The sequence below is a fragment of the Schistocerca gregaria genome, chromosome 9 (assembly GCF_023897955.1).
Source record: "Schistocerca gregaria isolate iqSchGreg1 chromosome 9, iqSchGreg1.2, whole genome shotgun sequence".
Lineage (NCBI taxonomy): Eukaryota > Metazoa > Arthropoda > Insecta > Orthoptera > Acrididae > Schistocerca > Schistocerca gregaria.
This window is the reverse complement of record NC_064928.1, coordinates 249,907,043-249,925,320: the sequence shown is the minus strand read 5'-3', so window position 1 is coordinate 249,925,320 and position 18,278 is coordinate 249,907,043. Positions and strand designations below refer to the sequence as shown.

At 41.3% G+C, this 18,278-nt stretch overlaps 1 protein-coding gene and 1 non-coding gene across 2 annotated transcripts in view; both read left to right on the top strand.

Annotated features, from left to right (window-relative positions):
- The window catches only part of LOC126291653 (G patch domain-containing protein 2), a 146,609-nt gene that overhangs the window by 86,206 nt on the left and 42,125 nt on the right, over positions 1-18,278 (top strand). Inside the window, exons 3-5 of the mRNA XM_049985219.1 lie at positions 4,915-5,009; positions 7,750-7,901; positions 12,051-12,194. Of these exons, the coding sequence (XP_049841176.1) occupies positions 4,915-5,009; positions 7,750-7,901; positions 12,051-12,194 (391 nt within the window). The remainder of the gene's footprint in view (positions 1-4,914; positions 5,010-7,749; positions 7,902-12,050; positions 12,195-18,278) is intronic.
- Trnad-guc (transfer RNA aspartic acid (anticodon GUC)) lies at positions 5,197-5,268 on the top strand. Its single transcript has one exon. It is a non-coding gene; the product is annotated as a tRNA-Asp (tRNA).

The window sequence follows — 18,278 nt, the reverse complement described above, 5'->3', positions numbered from 1 at the left end:
GTGACTATGTACACATAATTGAATAAACAAATACAGAAATGCATATTTACAAGAATAAAAAGCTTAACTGTTACAGTTTTGTACATACTGTTTTAAAATTGAATTGAATTGGAAAATAATTAAAAGTGTCTTGGCTTAAAATTCACACCAATTCTGAAATATCTTCATCAGCAAGACACGTTTATAATTGACGTACACCATTAAAACCTACAGACTGTGACCAGTACTCTTGATGAAGTTAACTATCACTTTATCTAGACGAACGTCTTTAGTACACAAAAGAGAAGAAGCTGATTGAGGAAGATGGTAGCCCATACTCAGCAATGCCTTCAGAAAGACCAACGGTTCACGGTCAAATTTGGGGCACATAAATAAGATGTGGTTGACATCAACTTCCGACTCAGGATCAGACTCACATGCTGGCGAACCTCAAACGTTGATCCGATGTAGATGTTGTGGGAAAGAGGCATGATTGAAGCGGAGTCTTATGATAGTAGAAATCGTGGATCGGTCCAGATGCGTCCTCATGAACCACGGCTGTCAAGGAATCCGAGGTTGTAGCACTGCGTAATAACCACCTTTTGTCTGTTGAGAAACGTTCCACATTTCCTGCCATTGTTGTCTTGCGTGATCCTTGACTGCACGTAAGTAGTCTGTATAAGGAAGGTGCAGATCCAGGACGGTGCCTAACGTTGCCGCTTGTTTGGCTAATGCATCAACTTCTTCATTATAGAGGATACCAGAGTGGGAAGGTACCCACAACAAATGGATCGTCCGGCCCGTGCGTGTGCTGAGACTTCTAGAATCGCCTCTGCAGAAAAGCATGTGAAGCAATATATAAATAACTTAAGAAGGAGTTTATGAAGGTTAAATTATGATTCAAACCGTGTATTTCGGATTGTGTAGTTAGGTCCAAGAATAATTTCTTATTTTAAGTACACCTAGTACGAATAGCAGCGATCCGTCGCATGCGTTATCGCCTGCAGTGGTTCGCTCGCCTCGACATTCCACACAAGAGCGATTTGCCAAGCGATTTCAATCAGTATTATGAAACTCACTGTATAGAGAAGTTCTGCTATAGAAAATGAACTGCTATGTTTAGCAACAGTTGCAACTAATTTGCATATCTCCACGAAGACTTGTAAAACATAACGTAAGATAAACGAGTATTATAATTAAACTTGTTTTGAAATGATTTTCTTGGGAACTTTAGGTCACTTTACAGAGAACAGTACATTTTCTGCTGACGCCAACTGAAGTGTGTACGCCATTTCAATGTGCCAGTGAAATCCGTTTTACGTTTACTACTCTTTTCGTTATTCTTATAATGAAAGTGCAAGTATGTACACGATGCGTCAGTAGCGAAGTTTTGAGTAGTAGCACTACTGTTTATCGTAACTCTTGTTATAAATTGTTTTATGGGCAGGACAACATACTGTGTCTATGAAGTCTTCGGGCCACTCAGATAGATGTGCACCTATTCCATATGCTCGTACCTTCAACACCGTGTCAAATGCTAGAAAAGTGGAATCTGCCTGTTGCCTTTGCCCTTCATCCGTAGTTTGCAGTACATCTTATGATGAAAGGGCAAGTTGAGTTTAGCACGAGCGATGCTTTCTAAAACAGTGCTGATTCGTGTACATAAGCTTCTCTGTCTCAAGAAAGTTTTATATATTCGAACTCAGAATATGTTAAAGGATTATGCAGCCGCAGACAGACGTTAGGGATATTGGTCTGTGACGTCGCGGGTCCGTTCTCTTTGCACTTGCCTCTGTATTTTTCCCCGCCAGTCCCTTGGGACTGTCTGCTGGGCGTGAGGTCCTTCATAAATGCAAGCTAGGTACAGAGCCAGTGCCGTGGTGTACTCTTTGTAAAATCGAACTGGAATTCCATTCGCTCCTAGTGAACTATTCCTTCCGTTGTCAAAACGTATTCATCGGTTAACTTCTCTAACCCTGCCAGAATCACCGGTTCAGTTATCCCGCGTTTATTCTCCGGTTGGGTGTTATTGCGTGTTCGTACAATGCGTTTTCCACGCTATTCCGCGAATAACACTTGGCAGCTGTCAACCAGGGGCCGCACAACTAGCCCTTAGTACTGTAGCGATCTGGCAGTAATTTTCTGTCAAAATTTCATTTTCGAGAAGATGTAATCTTTCTTACCTTTTATTCCTTTATTTCTCTGGTATTCAGAATCTACGGATTTTGCTAATAATTATAACAATGCTGCTAATTCGCGCACCCAATCAACCACAAAATGGCGACTTGCATTCACCCGTTCTCGTTCTTCGAGTTTACTCGGCTCAGCTCGTATAGTCCCGCCCCGTTTTGTCCGTGGGAAAGTGTCTTTATTTCTAAATGCGACGGGGATTCTCCCGACAGAGAAATCATCTACACTATGTACACGGCACACATCAAAAGATCATTATATAATTCGTTCAGAAATCAACTACAGAGTTTGTTTAAAAATCAACAGAGATGCATTTGAAAACAGTATGAATAATCGGCTTTGTGATAAAAGGGTGTTGCTTTCTTCAAGAATGTGAATTCGGCGCCTCCTGAAATTGCCTTTCGGAGCCAGATACCCAGTTTTGCCCCACCCCTCCGCCCAGATTCGGGCGTGAACCATGCATAATAAATTCAGAACAAGTCGTAACCTTATTGCCACACACCACTGCCAACAAGGCAGGATGCCATATAGCATGCAATCCATCAGATTGCCATGCAATCAGCGAATGATCTTTGCAGTTGTCCTCACACATGCGATCTTCGAAACGATCGGTCGGTTATGCGACGGATCGTGTATGGAGCCATTTACAACGCAAGAAAGGCAAAACATCATCCACAGAAAAAAATGCATCTGTTGCTATTTTAATCTTCTACTTTCTATTAAGTATACGTGAACCTTACTGGTGGCAGAGATCAATGTCCATATACTGTAAACAAGATTAAAGCATTTTTGGGTTTTCACGCTTCTTGTAGACAGATAACCATCGATTCATTTCCATTCGCGGGAAATAGCCTGCTAAACGTGACTTGTACTGGTCAGATTCTACATTTCATTTCAGGAACCTGCTGCAAGTACATGCAAAAGTGTTTTTTGACAGTCACATGGAGGGCAAATGGTAGTTCATAATGTCGTGATCAGCTGCCGCCGCCGTTGCGTTATAATAATTTGTTTTGAAATCACTAGAGTAACACAAATTTGAGAAAAACTTACAGTGGCTGCAAATGCCTTTGAGGAGTGTGGCTGAGGCACCTGCAAATATAATGTTCCTGTAAACAATTCTTCCAGGGAACTAGGGGAGTTGTCAAGCAGATATGTTTTCAGGTTGTGATTGAAGTTTGAAGTTGAAATTATCTATTAAATTCTTTACACAACTGCATAGTTGGTCAAAGATTCTTTTTGTTGCTGAATACATTTCTTGTTCAGTATTATATTTATGGATGTTACTGTTTTTTCTAAATTGTGATTAATTGTTGGCAATGGATTCAGAAGGGAATAAAGTACTGTGCAGCTGCTGTCAGTCTGCTCAACTGATTAGAGCTGTTTGCAAGAGGTTCTGGGGTGGACACCACATATCATCACAACAAACTTCTGTCAAATACTTTCTTCCTCAGTGACGAGTAAACCCACACTGTGATGCCACAACAAATGTGCAAATGAAGTAGGAAAAGTGATAAAATTTTTCTACACATACAAAATGTTTTCTATAAGTACAAAATCTTTCGTTACCCATAACACCGATTATGCAGAGCTTCGGCATTGAAGCTGAACTCAGAGTCCAGTGTATCCATCAGACTGACCTTACAGTGATTACTGCATTCTAAATAATTTCAGCCACACACTGTTATGGTTAATTCAGCAAGTTCATAGGGATTTCTTTCTAGTTGTAAAATATCAACTACTACACCTGTTGTTATCACATAATTCATGTTTCTTACTACCTTATTTTTAAGTTCTAAGTCCATTTGGGTAACATGTTGATCTGTGGTAAGACAGCTACCATGATATTCAAACTTACTCAGTGGGAGTTATTTAGTCATGAGTGTGACTACATTTGGTGGCTGTATTGCAAATGATTTTATTTGTGTAACTGTATCAAGAAGTCAAAATTGTTTTTAGGATGATGAGAGGAAGTATATGCTTTTTACCTCCCTGACTGAATCACTACAGTGTTCGGCTAAAATTGTTTAAGATGCAATATTAAATATGTAGGTCAGTTTGAAGGATGCAATGGAAACTTAAGTCTTTAGCTATCACTGCAGTGGATGGAATATTATTTTTGATTACTCTGCTTCTAATGCTACTGTTACCCAAAGTTCTTCAGGCTTTAATGAAACCCAGAGAAGCTGGGAAGTGTTAGCCGTGTTTCAGATTTAAATCTACGTGCATCGTAAGACTTGTTTCTTTTGCCTACCACAGCAACAGGATAAACTGAATTTCCATTGTGTCATTCACAAGGTAATAGAAGACCTCAAAAAAGGGATGTGGCTTTTAGAATGGCGAGAAATTGTTTTGTGCATCATTTGAACATAGGAAAAGACTTGGTAGTTAGAAAGGCAGTTTCTTGTGAAAGAAAGTACGTTTGAATCGAGATCAGTGTGTACAATTTTAAATGTTTGTCTATTCATGAAAATACTGTCATTAGGTTTCTTCTAAGCAACAGGATGTATAAAAACAATGGGGTACTTTTTGTGGATTCTAGATAATCAGTGCGCTTTAACATTACTGTCATGTCATCTGTTAGTATAAGTAAAAATTGGTTTTTATTTCACTTACGTCTCATCTCATTCACAATATGATATTTTATACTGTGACGTTGTGAGAGATTTATAGTAATATAAAATTATTATATTTTTTTTCTTACAAGAAAGTGCTCAGCAAATAGGTGATCGTGTTTCTCTTTTCCAGCTGCAGCAACCAATCACAAGACGCAGAGCGATGACTCGACAAGCAGTGTGGACCCAGCATTTTCTCGGGATCGTGGCATGTCTAGTCTTCATCAGGTAAGGGTGTGTGTGTGTGTGTGTGTGTGTGTGTGTGTGTGTGTGTGTGTGTGTGTGTGTGTGTCACCCAGAAGGGGAGGAAGAGATATGAAATTCACCAGGTGAAGAGGGTAAGTGATGTTAGTTCAATCATATCGACATGTGGCAAGTGTCGATGAGTGTTGTATTGTAAAATGATATCACGTGTTCCTCGGTAGTATAGTGGTTAGTATCCTCGCCTGTCACGTGGGAGACCGGGGTTCGATTCCCCGCCGGGGAGATGAGATTTTGACATTGACACAAAAGGGGGTGAATTATACTGCCACAAAGATTTTTGGTCAATTGCCAAACAATATCAAAAGTCTGACAGACAACCAATCGGCATTCAAAAGTAAGTTAAGGGAATTCATGAATGACAACTCCTTCTACTCCATAGATGAATTTTTAGACACAGGCCAAAGAAATACAGTAAGCATTAACCATTGTACCGTATATAAGACTAACAATGATTATTTGGGATGTGTACTTTGACACGTTCCACATCATTATGAAAGAATCATGTTCATGATCCATGGAACAAGTAATATAACTAACTAACTAAACTAACACAAGACTTTTACATGAGAAGTAACACAAGAGGACCCCGGATGTCTGAGACACAGCATTGTGCTCTCAGAGTTCCCACAGTCACTGCCATATTTTGACGTGCAGTCATGCCTGATGGCTCAAAGCGACACACTAAGTTAACACTTCGGTGCCCCTCCAATACTCTGGAAGAATGGGACCTGTCTCCAGGTTTATCATTGTACTTACCGAGGAGGGTTATCAGGGATAGTGCAAATCATGATTTACCGCCAAACACAGTGTGGCTCTGGTCGTGAAAAGTCTGTGTTTCATGATTGTGACACCAGTTTGAGTAAAACTGTTTGTGTTGCGGGGTTACTATCAGCTTATACAAGGGGCCGTAATCCGTAGTCTGGCTGCTGTTAGTCTCAACCAATAGTTGGGATGAAACACAGTGTTGCAGGGAGCCCATTACTTGTTCATGCCAGGCACAGATGTGGAGGGAATATGATGTTCTCAGTCCACAGTAAGATGTCCCTCCCTCGATATGGTCAGACACAGCCAACTGGAGCCTCGACGGTGAGAATGTCTCCTGTGATTTTCTGATGCGGGCTGACATTGGGAGAGTCACATCTGAATGCCCCAAAAATCTGGGTATTACATAATTTGACCAGCCGACCAAATGGAGACCCACAATATGGCTCCTTTGACTGTCAGGTACTGATGATGCAGTCTTACAAGTGTATGTGGCACCTCCGTATCCTTCACAGTGATGTCCCAGCATGCGATGCTGTTCGTGCCCCTTACGTGCATACTTTTGTGACCCACTGCCTCGATCGGCACAAAAGTGTTACAGAAGCACACTGCAAACTTATGTGACAATCCTTGGAGGAAAGGTCACTGTCTTTCTCCTAAGTGCTGTTGAGGTAGTTCAGAGGTACCCATTTGTGACAAACTGGGGAATGTATGTAGGTGTAGAAGTAGTGTAACATTATGGAGATTTTATGGCCTGGTCTCTCAAAGCCCCACCTATGACTTCTTCTCTAGATACTTTATTTTTCTACATTTCTGCTTCTGAGAAGGTTGGTAGACACTCAAACAGTCAAGTGATACTGTCTTATCACTTGTATAAGAATACAGTTTTCACATACGTCCACCAACAAAAAAAAGTTCCATAATTTTGGCTCTGTTGAAATGCGGAAATTTCTTACAGAGATACAAAACTGATTACCAAAGTTTTAAATGAAAACATGGGAAGGATAAATGTGGACATTTGCTGAATTCTGTGTGGATTTTACATGTTTAGTGATCTCGGCTGTAATGGTGGGCACACAGGCAGACCTAAACTGCACCATGAAGTGGTAGCAGATGTGAACAGTGCAGATGATCCATAACCCTCCCAGCTTCTTCTTTGGTGCAGTGTAACTGTGCTGAAAAAAGACTGCAGGCAATGGGAATACACTCGGCAGATTGTATATCCAGATTTCACTTTTCCACAGTTGCCCTAAATTTTGTATTGAAGATGCTGGGCTAGATCATTTGAAAAGGACATGGCCAATATCCTTTGCCTAATCCAAGCTTGAATTTGCCTCTGTTATGACATCATTAGTGAGGAATTACTGAATCCTAATTTCCTTCCATCCTTCAAAGTCAGAACCACAAATTTCTAAAAGAAGCTTGTCACAAAAGTGATAACACCAAACCAGTATTTCCATTCCTCTGCCCAGCAATATAGTGCAAATGAGAGATAAACAAAGCAGCTTATGAGTGGTTTGTGAAATAGTTTGTCTTTTGGCTGGGTGTAATAAGACATATTCCCCCTGTTGCTGCATATTTCTGTAGGAGTTCCTTTGTGAAATAAGTTGTGCTTGAAGTATAGACTTGAGCTGTAATTGACCGGTAGCATTGGAATGATTATTTGCATCATGTTTGACAAACCAGTGGAGTTGAAAATGATCTACTGCTGAAATTGACATCATTTCTGTCTCTACCTGCTTGTTGTTTTCAATTCCTGGAGAACTTTTGTACTAAACTTGGTTTTCTTTTGCAGTCTGTTAGAATGAAAGCTATGCTCATGTAGTGCTCAGTGTTTCCCTGTTGTGTACATCTCTCTGTGCACTGTGAGTCTTGGGCAGTGGGCTGTCCACAGTGTTGACTGACTGACTCACTGACTGACTGTGGTCCATCTGCCAAACAGAGCGATTCTGACGATGCGGGGCCGACAGCCGGCGTGCACCGCCAGCTAACTCCGTTCAGCCTCCAGGCACGTCACGTGCCGCTGCTCCACGGCAACATCGAGTCGGACTCCTTCAACGAGAACTTCTCGCCGGTACATCCGAGTACACGCAGGTAAGTCAATTGGCACACTCGACCTACACCTGGAGCTATGGTCTGAAATGTAATTTTATGACAGCAGGCACACTCTTGTGGTTGCTCATGTGACCTGACTGCAAACTTATATTTCAGTCTGGTGATTTGACCCGTTGTGCTGCCATTAATGAACTGCATTCCAGGGTGTTTTCTGATAGGACAACACTTGCTGGCATACGCATGAAACACATTGAGAAAGCTAGTGACGTGCTTTCAGATGTTCAGAAAATTTTTTGATTCCATTTTTAAGCATATCATTAATGAGTCACATCAAGAAAACCCTAGCAATTAGGGTATAGATAGTTTATTGTTAATACAGTATACAGATTTCCTCGTTTCCCCCTTCTACCGGGCTTCACTGTATTGGAAGGTACAAGGAAAGTTCAGGGGTACTTATAATTAAAATCTCAGGTCCTTATTGTGGAAGTGTGGAAGAGGAACGAGGTAGTTTCAAAGAGGCATTTGGCAGAATGTCTGGAAGGGTGGAGGCTAAGGAGACACCATATTGGAATGAGCAGGTTATGGTAACAGTAAAAGAAAACAAGAAAGCATGGTGTGTGTGGAACAGAGATAAAAAGGAAAAAAAAGTAAAAGTAAATGCCAGGAAAGTAACAAGAAGTATAAGATTGTGATAGCAGAAGAAAAGAGGAAAAGCTGAGAGGAATTCGCACAAGAGTTCGAAAAGAATTGCCGGGGATAAAAAGGATGCTGTCTAGAATTACAAGGAGTAATAGGAAGGAAAGCAGTTACACAGAGCTGGTGAAAGGGGAAGATGAAGGGCTTATAACACAGCAAGAGGAGATAAAGAAAAAATGGAAAGATTACTTTGACAAACTACTAAATGTGAAAGACAGCTGTGAAAAGGGAACAGTAGCACAACACAGCACCTGGGTGTGAAAGAAGAAAAAGATGTTACAGTGTTAGAAGCAGAACTAGCACTTAGAAGAATGAAAACAGGAAAGCAACTGGTTTAGATTAAATGAGTGTGACAATGATAAAGGCAGCTGGACCTACTGGGCTACAGTGGTTATATAGATTACTAAGGTGCACTAGAAATGTGTGCCTGAAGAATGAGGAAATGGAACAGTAATTCCAATGTTCAAGAAGAGAGACAGAAAAGTATGTGATAACTGCGAGTGATCGCATTCATATCACAAGTAGCAAAACTAATGGAGAGAATAGTGGATAGAAGAGTGAGGGGCAAAATCGGAAGGTTGATCATAAGAGGAGCAGTGTGGCTTTTGACATGATAGAATAGTAGTGGACCCAGTCTTTAGGATGAGACAATCGATGAAAAGGCATCGGGAGTGTGGGAGAGACCCAGTGATGACATTTCTCAACTTCATGAAGACATATGATAATGTCCCCAGAGAAAAGGTGTGGGGAAACCTTTGAGAATGGGAGTTGGAAAACAAACAGTTGGAATCTTTCAAGAAATGTGCAACAGAAGCTTCAGTTGTGTCCGGATACAAGTAAAAAAAAAAAAAAAAAAAAAAAACAGAATGATTTGGGAATGTTACAAGATTGTGACAAGGAAGAGGGGGGTGTCACTTTTGTTACTGATAATGGTGTGAGATGATATTGTGAAAAAGACAAAATAACAGAGGAAGGGAAATTAACATATTGCTATTCTCTGATGATACTGTGGTGTGGGGAATCAGCAGTGGATGTACAAGAAAAACAGACATCTTAAACTGAAAAGAGAAGAAATATTGAAAGAAATGCAGTGTGGAGAAAAATGAGCCTGTAGTGATAACCAAAGGAGATAGGGAAGGAAAGGGACAAAGGTCAGGATATTGAAATTGAATGACTTTAAATATCTAGGAAGTGTAATAATGGAAAATGCAAGATCAGAGGCAGAAGCTAGAAAAAGTGAACAACATACAATGCATTTTATCATTGTGGGAGGTGCTTTACACACCCATATAGACATATGCAACAGAGATCTGGACAGGAGCAAAAAGAGAGGAGAGTAGAATCCAAGCCACTGAAGTGAAATTCCAAAGAAGTATATTAGGGAAAGTGGGGAGAGGTAGACTAAGAAATGCAGATGTTAGGAACAAAATTGGAGTAGAAAAGCTAAATGGGAGAATTGAGAAGACCAGGTTAAAATGGTTTGGACATGTAAAGAGAATGGAAGATGGAAGAATACTAAAACGAATGATGGAGGCAAAGTTTTGAGGGCAAAATGGCAAGAGGGAGACCTAGAGCAAAGTTGATTGGCTCATAAAGACTAGTTTAAGAAGAAGGAATCTGCACTGTAACAAAAACACACATAAAAAAAAGTTTTGCGTCACCTCAGTTCGGAGAATTCCAGAACCTGTACAGAAAATTGGAATAGTGATCAACATAAACATCATTTCCACACTTTTATTGCTCATGAAAACCACACATTGCATGTTGTCCCACCATAGAGCGAGACCTTCAGAGATGGTGGACCAGATTGCTGTACACACTGGTACCTCTAATACCTAGTAGCATATCCTCTTGCCTGTATTCGTCGTGCCATACTATTCATAAGTTCATCAAGGCACTGTTCGTTCAGCTTGTCTCACTCCTCAACAGTGATGAAGCATGGATCCTACAGAGTGGTTGGTGGGTCACGTCATCCATAAACAGCCCGTTTCAGTCTATCCCAGGAATGTATGATAGGGTTCATGTCCGGAAAACGTGTTGGCCACTAGTCAAGCAATGTCGTTATCCTGAAGGAAGTCATTCACAAGATGTGCACGATGGGGCCATGAATTGTTATCCATGAAGACTAATGCCTCATCAATATGCTGCTGATATGGTTGCACGTTTGGTTGGAGGATGGCATTCACATATCGTGCAGCCATTACGCGCCTTCTGTGACCACCAGCGGCGTACGTCGGCCCCACATAATGCCACCCCAAAACAGCAGGTAACCTCCACCTTTCTGCACTCACTGGACAGTGTGTCTTATGCGTTCAGCCTGACCAGGTTGCCTCCAAACACGTCTCCAACCATTGTCTGGTTGAAGCATATGTGACACTCATCGTTGAAAGAGAACGTGATGCCAATCCCGAGTGGTCCATTTAGCATGTTGTCGGGCCCATCTGTACCGTGCTGCATGGTGTCATGGTTTGCAAAGATGGACCTCACCATGGACTTCCGGAGTGAAGTTACTCATCATGCAGTGCATTGCTAACAGTTTGAGTCGTAACATGACCTGTGGCTGCATGAAAAGCTTTATCCAACAGGGTGGCGTTGCTGTCAGGGTTCCTCCAAGCCATAATCTGTAGGTAGCGGTCATCCACTGCAGTAGTAGCCCGTGGGTGGCCTGAGCAAGGTATGCCATTAACAGTTCCTGTGTCAATCTCTTCCATGTCCGAACAACATTGCTTTGGTTCACTCTGAGACACCGGGACACTTCCCTTGTTGAGAGCGTTCCTGGCACAAAATACAATGCGGATGTGATTGAACAGCGGCATTGACCATCTAGGCATGGTTGAACTTTAGACAACATGAGCCGTATACTTCCTTCCTGGTAGAATGACTGGTGACTGGAACTAATCTGCTGTTGGTTCCCCTCTGTCTAATAGACTCTGCTCATGCATGGTTACTTACATCTGTGGGAGGGCTTAGTAATTGTGTTTGCGACAAAATATCCACAGTCAACATCTATCTTCAGGAGTTCTGGGAACTGGGCTGATGCAAAACTTCTTTTGGTGTGTGTGTGTGTGTGTGTGTGTGTGTGTGTGTGTGTGTGTGTGCGTGCGTGCGTGCGTGCGTGCGTGTGTGTGTGTAGTTATGGAACAATGGTGGAAAGATGGTGGAAACGGAGGAGTGCCATAAATGCCCCAACCTGGCCTCGTGCTGGATAATAGGAAAGGCAGACAAATATAACGTCTTGCCCGTTGTTAACCTTGGCTTGGTCCTCATCCATTAAGACTTCTTTGTGAGTGGAGTTCCAGAGTATCATGAATTAATGAAAGAGTGGAGAGAGAGAGAGAGAGAGAGAGAGAGAGAGAGAGAGAGAGAGAGAGAGAGAGAGAGAGAGAGAGAGAGAGAAATGATGGGATGACTTTCATTTAAAATGTCTGCCAGAGCTGGCTATGGGTCTTGATGTTTGCAAAATAACTCGTAACGATTTGAATCTTTCTGCAGGAAGCGCAAATTTAAGCGTATGGCTGTGGACGTGGTGGATGCTGGTGTTGACTCGGCCGGTGCTGGTCGTGCGTCGTTGCCCGTCCCACTTGCAGCTGGCAAGAAGAAGCGCTCTGTTCGTCATGTGGCAAACTGTGAAAACAGGTGAGCTGCAGTTTCATTGCTAGGGGAGTAGCACTCTTACCGCATGGTATGGCTTTTTGTAAGTTTGTGTACGAAAATAAGCCCCTCTACACCTGTACAGCCTCGGAAATAGGTATTCAGATTTGTGCTTAATGTGCTACGCTTTTAACATTTGCTGGAAGTTATTATTTGTCAGCTAACTTGGATTTTTTGTGTTTGAACAAGATGATCTTGTCAGCTGAATGTGAAGCACCAGCAAGAAAGAATTTTATTACGCAACATTAAGATAACACAGTTTCTGCCAATACAAGTTTTTAAAATACGTGATTTGACAGCTTTTATTTTAGGATCATTATTTATTATGGTGTGACTAACTTTAAAGTTTCAAGGTAATTTGTAACATGTCTTTAGGGATTCAGAACCGACAGTTCTGAAGATCTTGTCCAAGGATATTGGAGTTGTGATTTGCATATATCTTATGAGCATTTACTCTGTATTCCAGTCACAGTTGTAACCATTATTAGCTTCAAAACTGGTATGGTACAAGGAATGCTCAGTAAAGACTGAGAGTGTTTTTTCAAAAGTAATGGAAGTGCCAGTGATCTGACAGATAGTTTCCTGATTTCAAACTTTCTCAGATAGCATGCTAGTACATTTTGAGAACCTTTTGAAGTTTATGAGAGCAATATTACTCAATAAAGTAGTGCATTTCATAGCACAAGACTACTGATTCAGGTACGTTTATAGATCGTCACAAGCTCATAATGAATTTGCAGTGTCTTGTTGTGCATATTGCCTACCTTGTAAAGATCAATATCAGCACTGCATGTGCAGCCTGTGGTCCATAGATTCCTCTGGGCCATTAGAGATCTAAAAATTGCTGGTCTGATGAGCATGTGTTGGCTGGCTGGAATTGCAGACTTCAGATTGCTTTTTAGAGGAATGCTTTGGGATGGCAGGTTGGGGGACAGTTTCACTGCTGGTGATTCATAGCTGTGTTATTATGATATAAAGCTGCAAAGAGTGTGTACAGAATGTGATCAAAAGGAACAATTTTGTCTAAAATCAGTGCATATTCAAAAACAAAATTAATACCTTAGTGGCTCACACCTCCCTCTACTTTCTCCCTATGGTTTTGGCTCACTTTGGGCCATATGAATATCAATTTCAACTTTTCCAATATTGTTTCATTCAATCAGCGTGGTTGTTCCCAATCTTCTGAATATGTCACTCCAGTTTTCTTTTTGGGTTTTGAAACCTTGTCTTCGTAGGATTTCTTTCGGATCATTGTGGATTTCTTTGAGCCATTTGATTTAGAGAGATTCTTTTCTATGACATCTTTGAAAATTTTCTTTCATAGCTTGTTTTTATTTCTCTGAACCAAATATCTGTAAAATATTGTTTGGGATTGACTTCCGGTTACATTCAGTTTTGTTGCATAGATCATAATTACTCATCTTCCTGTATTTACAATTATGTTTTAGTGGTGGCAGTAGTTTTCATAAGATATTCCTCTTCCTCTTTTCCATGTTTGTCAAAATCGAACAGTGGAAATTCCTGGATGAAATATAGACAGTATGGAAGGATAGATTGCTGCTCACAACGTAGCGCACTCGCTCGCTCACTCGCTGCCACTGTCTCCTGTCATTGTTGGAGCACTGCAGTCAGTATCTGGTGCCTGGTGACAGTGGCTGTGTGTTTTTCATTGTGCCTGTGTGTGGCTTTGTGCCTCCTCTATATGGTTGAGTAGCAGTGTGTCCTTTCTATATTGTTGTATTATCTACATTATGTTTCTCAGATTTGTCTTGTAGTAGTCGGATCCCGGCATTCAGTTGGATATAGTTATTCTGATTTTATCACTGTAATATTGTACATAAACTGAAGAAATCAGTCTGTCGCATATTTGATGTACACAAACAGGTAAACAGAGTGAGGTGGCGCAGTGGTTAGCACACTGGACTCGCATTTGGGAGGACGATGATTCAATTCCGCATCTGGCTATCCTGATTTAGCCTTTCCGCGATTTCCCTAAATCGCTTCCAGCAAATGCTGGGATAGTTCCTTTGAAAGGGCACGGCAGACTTCCTTCCCCATCCTTCCCTAATCCAATGAGACCGATGACTCGCTGTTTGGTCTCTTCCACCAAATCAATTAACCAAACAACCACAAACAGGTTAGTGGTTTCAACTGTCCTGCTATCATCAAATCCGGAAGAGGAAGGGGGGGAGGGCATACAGGTATTTCAAAATTAATTAAACATTAACTTGATCTTATTACAGACAGGACAAAATTAAGCTAATTACCTTTAAAAGAATGGTGATTGTTAGCATACAAGGCTGTAAACTGAACTGATTAAGAGTGTGTGTAATGTGATTCTAAAACTTTTTCCAATGTAATTAATAACCAAATAGTTAATGGCTGAACGGCCAGATGTCGGTGTCAAATGAGCGCACTATTTCGGCAAGTAACCATGCTGTCATCACCAGGTGAGTTGATGAACTGACTGCCTATGAGTTGGCGCGCATCTTTTGTGTCCTCCCTCTGACTTACCACACTTCGTGACCAGAGCAGGAGCACAGCTAACATCTCCTCCCCCTGTACCACTGAATCGTCCCTCCATCCACAGTTTGCGCCCAGGGTCATGTGCTGGTGATCCTCCTGCTGTTGCTCCCCCTGCCCCTGAAATCAGTATGTTGTGGTAAACCCCCTTGCTCTTCTTCATCAGTTTAAGTGTTGGTTTCCAGGTCTACTAAAGAGCAGCCGCTGTCACTGTTGATCAGTTGTTCTTAATAGATTCTGTAATAACACAGTCAGAACCGTAGTGTGGTAGCAATCTGTTCTGTGTGATACAGACAGGCAGAGTTCTGTGACTGCTGACTTGTTAGGCTGCTGCAGTCCAGTACGCTGACAGTGTTAATGGCACCAATCTTTGACAGTATGCACCGTATGACCTAGGTATGCATGCCACATTGGTATCCGTAGTCAGATGTCGTCCTTGATACTACAGAGCGGTACTCTGTTTTAGCTGGTGAATGGAAGACAGTCTTCACATGGTGTTTCTAGAGAATTCATCCTATATTTCCAGATAATAGTCCACAACATGAAATAAATACAGTGGCTGTACCTTCCTGAAGCTCCTCTTCTGGTTCCAGTTACTGCAAGATATCTGTGTCTCTGACTTTGTCACTCTGTGTAGCCATGCTTCAAGAACACTGTCCTCAGATGCTAACATTCTTGACTCAGACTGCCATTGTCAGAGAGGGTAAATTCCCTGTGTACCATGTTTTGAGCACACTGCTCCTCTGTGCAGAGAGATGGCAGCTATTTACATGTAGGTATAGGTTGATGTGTGTCGTCTTATGGTATACGCTGTGACCCAACATGCTGACTGCTCTTCTTTTTAACAGAAGATGCAGAAAGGGGAGCATTCCATCCATTTTGACTTCCGTGGTAAAATTAGTGTTCTGGTTTATGGAACTGAGACGTATGAGGAAATTATTCAGCTTGCCTCTTCCATGTTGTCGTGTGAAGAAGATATCGTCAACAAACTGGGAAAAAAACCTGTTGGTTACCATTGCACTGGTTCCAGGGCTTCCTTCTTGAAATATTCTATATACATGTTAGTGACAACTGTGGAAGTGGATTCGCCGCAGCCAGTCCTTGTGTCTGCTCATTGTAACTACCATCAAAAGAAAGAATGTTGATGTCAAAACATTCCTAAAAAGGTTGGCAGTCTCTAGGGAAAATTTGTGGGCAATAAACTCCAAGGATTTTTACAAATTCACTCCAGTAAAAAGGGAGATAATATCAGGTAATATCTGCAAGGTATTTAAAACTCCATGGGTTTTATTGGCTGCCTTAATGACTTTAAGCTGAAGGATTTCGACATCCTTGTGAGGAACACAGAGGAATATCAGGAGGATGCTGCCTATCTGTTTGTTCTGTTTTGTGATGCAGTATTTGGACAGATAGTATGAATTCTTCAGAAACACTGAGTGAAGACTGTTTTCCACCCGCTGCTCGTTGGTGTCGAGCATGGCCTCGGACTATGGAAGTCTGTGGTCTATCAGATCCCCTGCCCCAGTGTGGCATGACATGTAGGTCACACGGGTGTGTACTGTCAAAATCGCTACCGTAATGGCACATCGGACTACAGCTGCCTAATAAGTCAGCAGTCACAGAACAGTGCCTCTTGGAGTTACACGGAACGGATTACTACCATACTGAAAATGTGACACTGGTGACTATCTTCTGAGACTGTAATTGGAGAATCTGTTGAGATCCGAGTAAAGGAACAACTGATTAATCATGGTGGTTGTAACAGGTCAGGGTATCTGTACATAGTTTGTTTAAGAAGAGAAAGGAGATACCTCACAACTGAATGACTTTTGGGCAAATGGACCAACAGCAGAGAGGCTGCCAGCATGTGTCTTGGGTGAGGACGGTAGAGATGTCGGTGCGACAGCAGAGAGAGTAACAAGTCGACAGAAGAGTCAGAGGAGGTAATAGCCGTGTATGAGCGTATGCCTGTGGGCCATGGATGGAGTAGCAGGTTGGAAGAAGGGATGGAGGCAGTCAGTTGATACGCACACCTGGTGATCGCAACATGGTTGCTTGTTGAAATATTGTGCGTGGTGGATGCTGAAAAGTGGACGTTCGCATGCGAACCATTCTGTCAGGAAATTATTAAAAGTTTCTAAGCTTCATTTCAGTGGAAGAACCGTTAGACTTACTAATAATCATCAAATTTCTCCCTTTTTAGTGTGTTTTAAAGAGACCATTAGGCAACAATGGTGCTGATATGGGAAATGAAGACACATAGATAGCTATGAGTAATGAAATAGTGAAGGTTGGAGAGGATGAAATTGGCAAAAGGCAAGGCTGGGTAGAAATCCTTGAACAACATGCGGTATACTGTATTTACCTGACTAAACAAGAAAATATAAAACTGTAGCTAACAAAAGAAATACAAATTTCTAAAAAGAATTAGACCAGCAGAAATTGAAAAATGCTAAAAAGGAATGACTAGAGGATGAATGCATGTCTGTTGAGTAATCCACAAGTGTAGGTAAGGTAAAAGCTGTCTTTAGGAAACAGAGTAAAGTGAATCAGCTGTACGGATATGAAGTAGTCTGATGGCAGGCACGCTGCTGCTGCCCAAAGAAGGGAAAGGTGGAAGTGCTATACAGGCTATATGGGGAAGTTTAGAAAGGGGAAAGGAAGTAAATGAAGATGAGATGGTGAGTATGATACTGGAAGAAGAATTCAACACAGCCTTAAAATACTTAAGTCTTGACATGGCCCCTGCCATAGAGGCCATTGCCTAAAATTATTGAAATGCTTGGGAGAACCAGCCATAATAAGGTATCAGGTGAAATGATCAGATTTCAAGAATGTTATACTAATTCTAATTCTAAAGCAGGCAGGTGCTGACAAGTGTGCATATTATCACACCTTCAGTTCATTTAGTTATAGTTGCAAAATAGTGACACAAATTATTTACAGAGTAATCGAAAAGTTGGTGTAAGACAACTTTGGGGATGACTAGTTTGTCTTCTGGAGAAATTTAGGAACACAAGAGGCAATACTGACCTTACAACTTAGACCTTAAAAGATAGATTGAAGAAAGGCAAGCTTAGATTTATAGCATTTTTAGACTCAGAGAAAGCTTTTGACAATATTTACTGCAATATACCTGATTGAAAAACTGAAGGTGGCAGGGATAAAATATAGGATGGGAAATGTTGACAACTTGTATAGAAAGAAGACTGCAGTTATAAGAGAAGAGGGGCATGAAAGGAAAGTGATAGTTTAAGTCTTGTGAGACAGTATTATAGCGTATCTCTGATGTTATTCAGTCTAAGCTGTAAAGGAAACTGCAGAGAAATTTGGAAAAAGAATAAAAAAGACGACATTGTAATTCTGCCAGAGATGGCAAAGGGCATAGAATAGCAGTTGAATAGAATAGACTGTGTCATGAAAAAGAAGTTATAAGATGAACATTCACAAAAGAAGGGTAATGGAAGGTGGTCCAAATGAAATCAGGTGATGTTCAAGGAATTAGTTTAGCAAATGAGAAGCTAAAGAATTTGATGAGATTTTCCA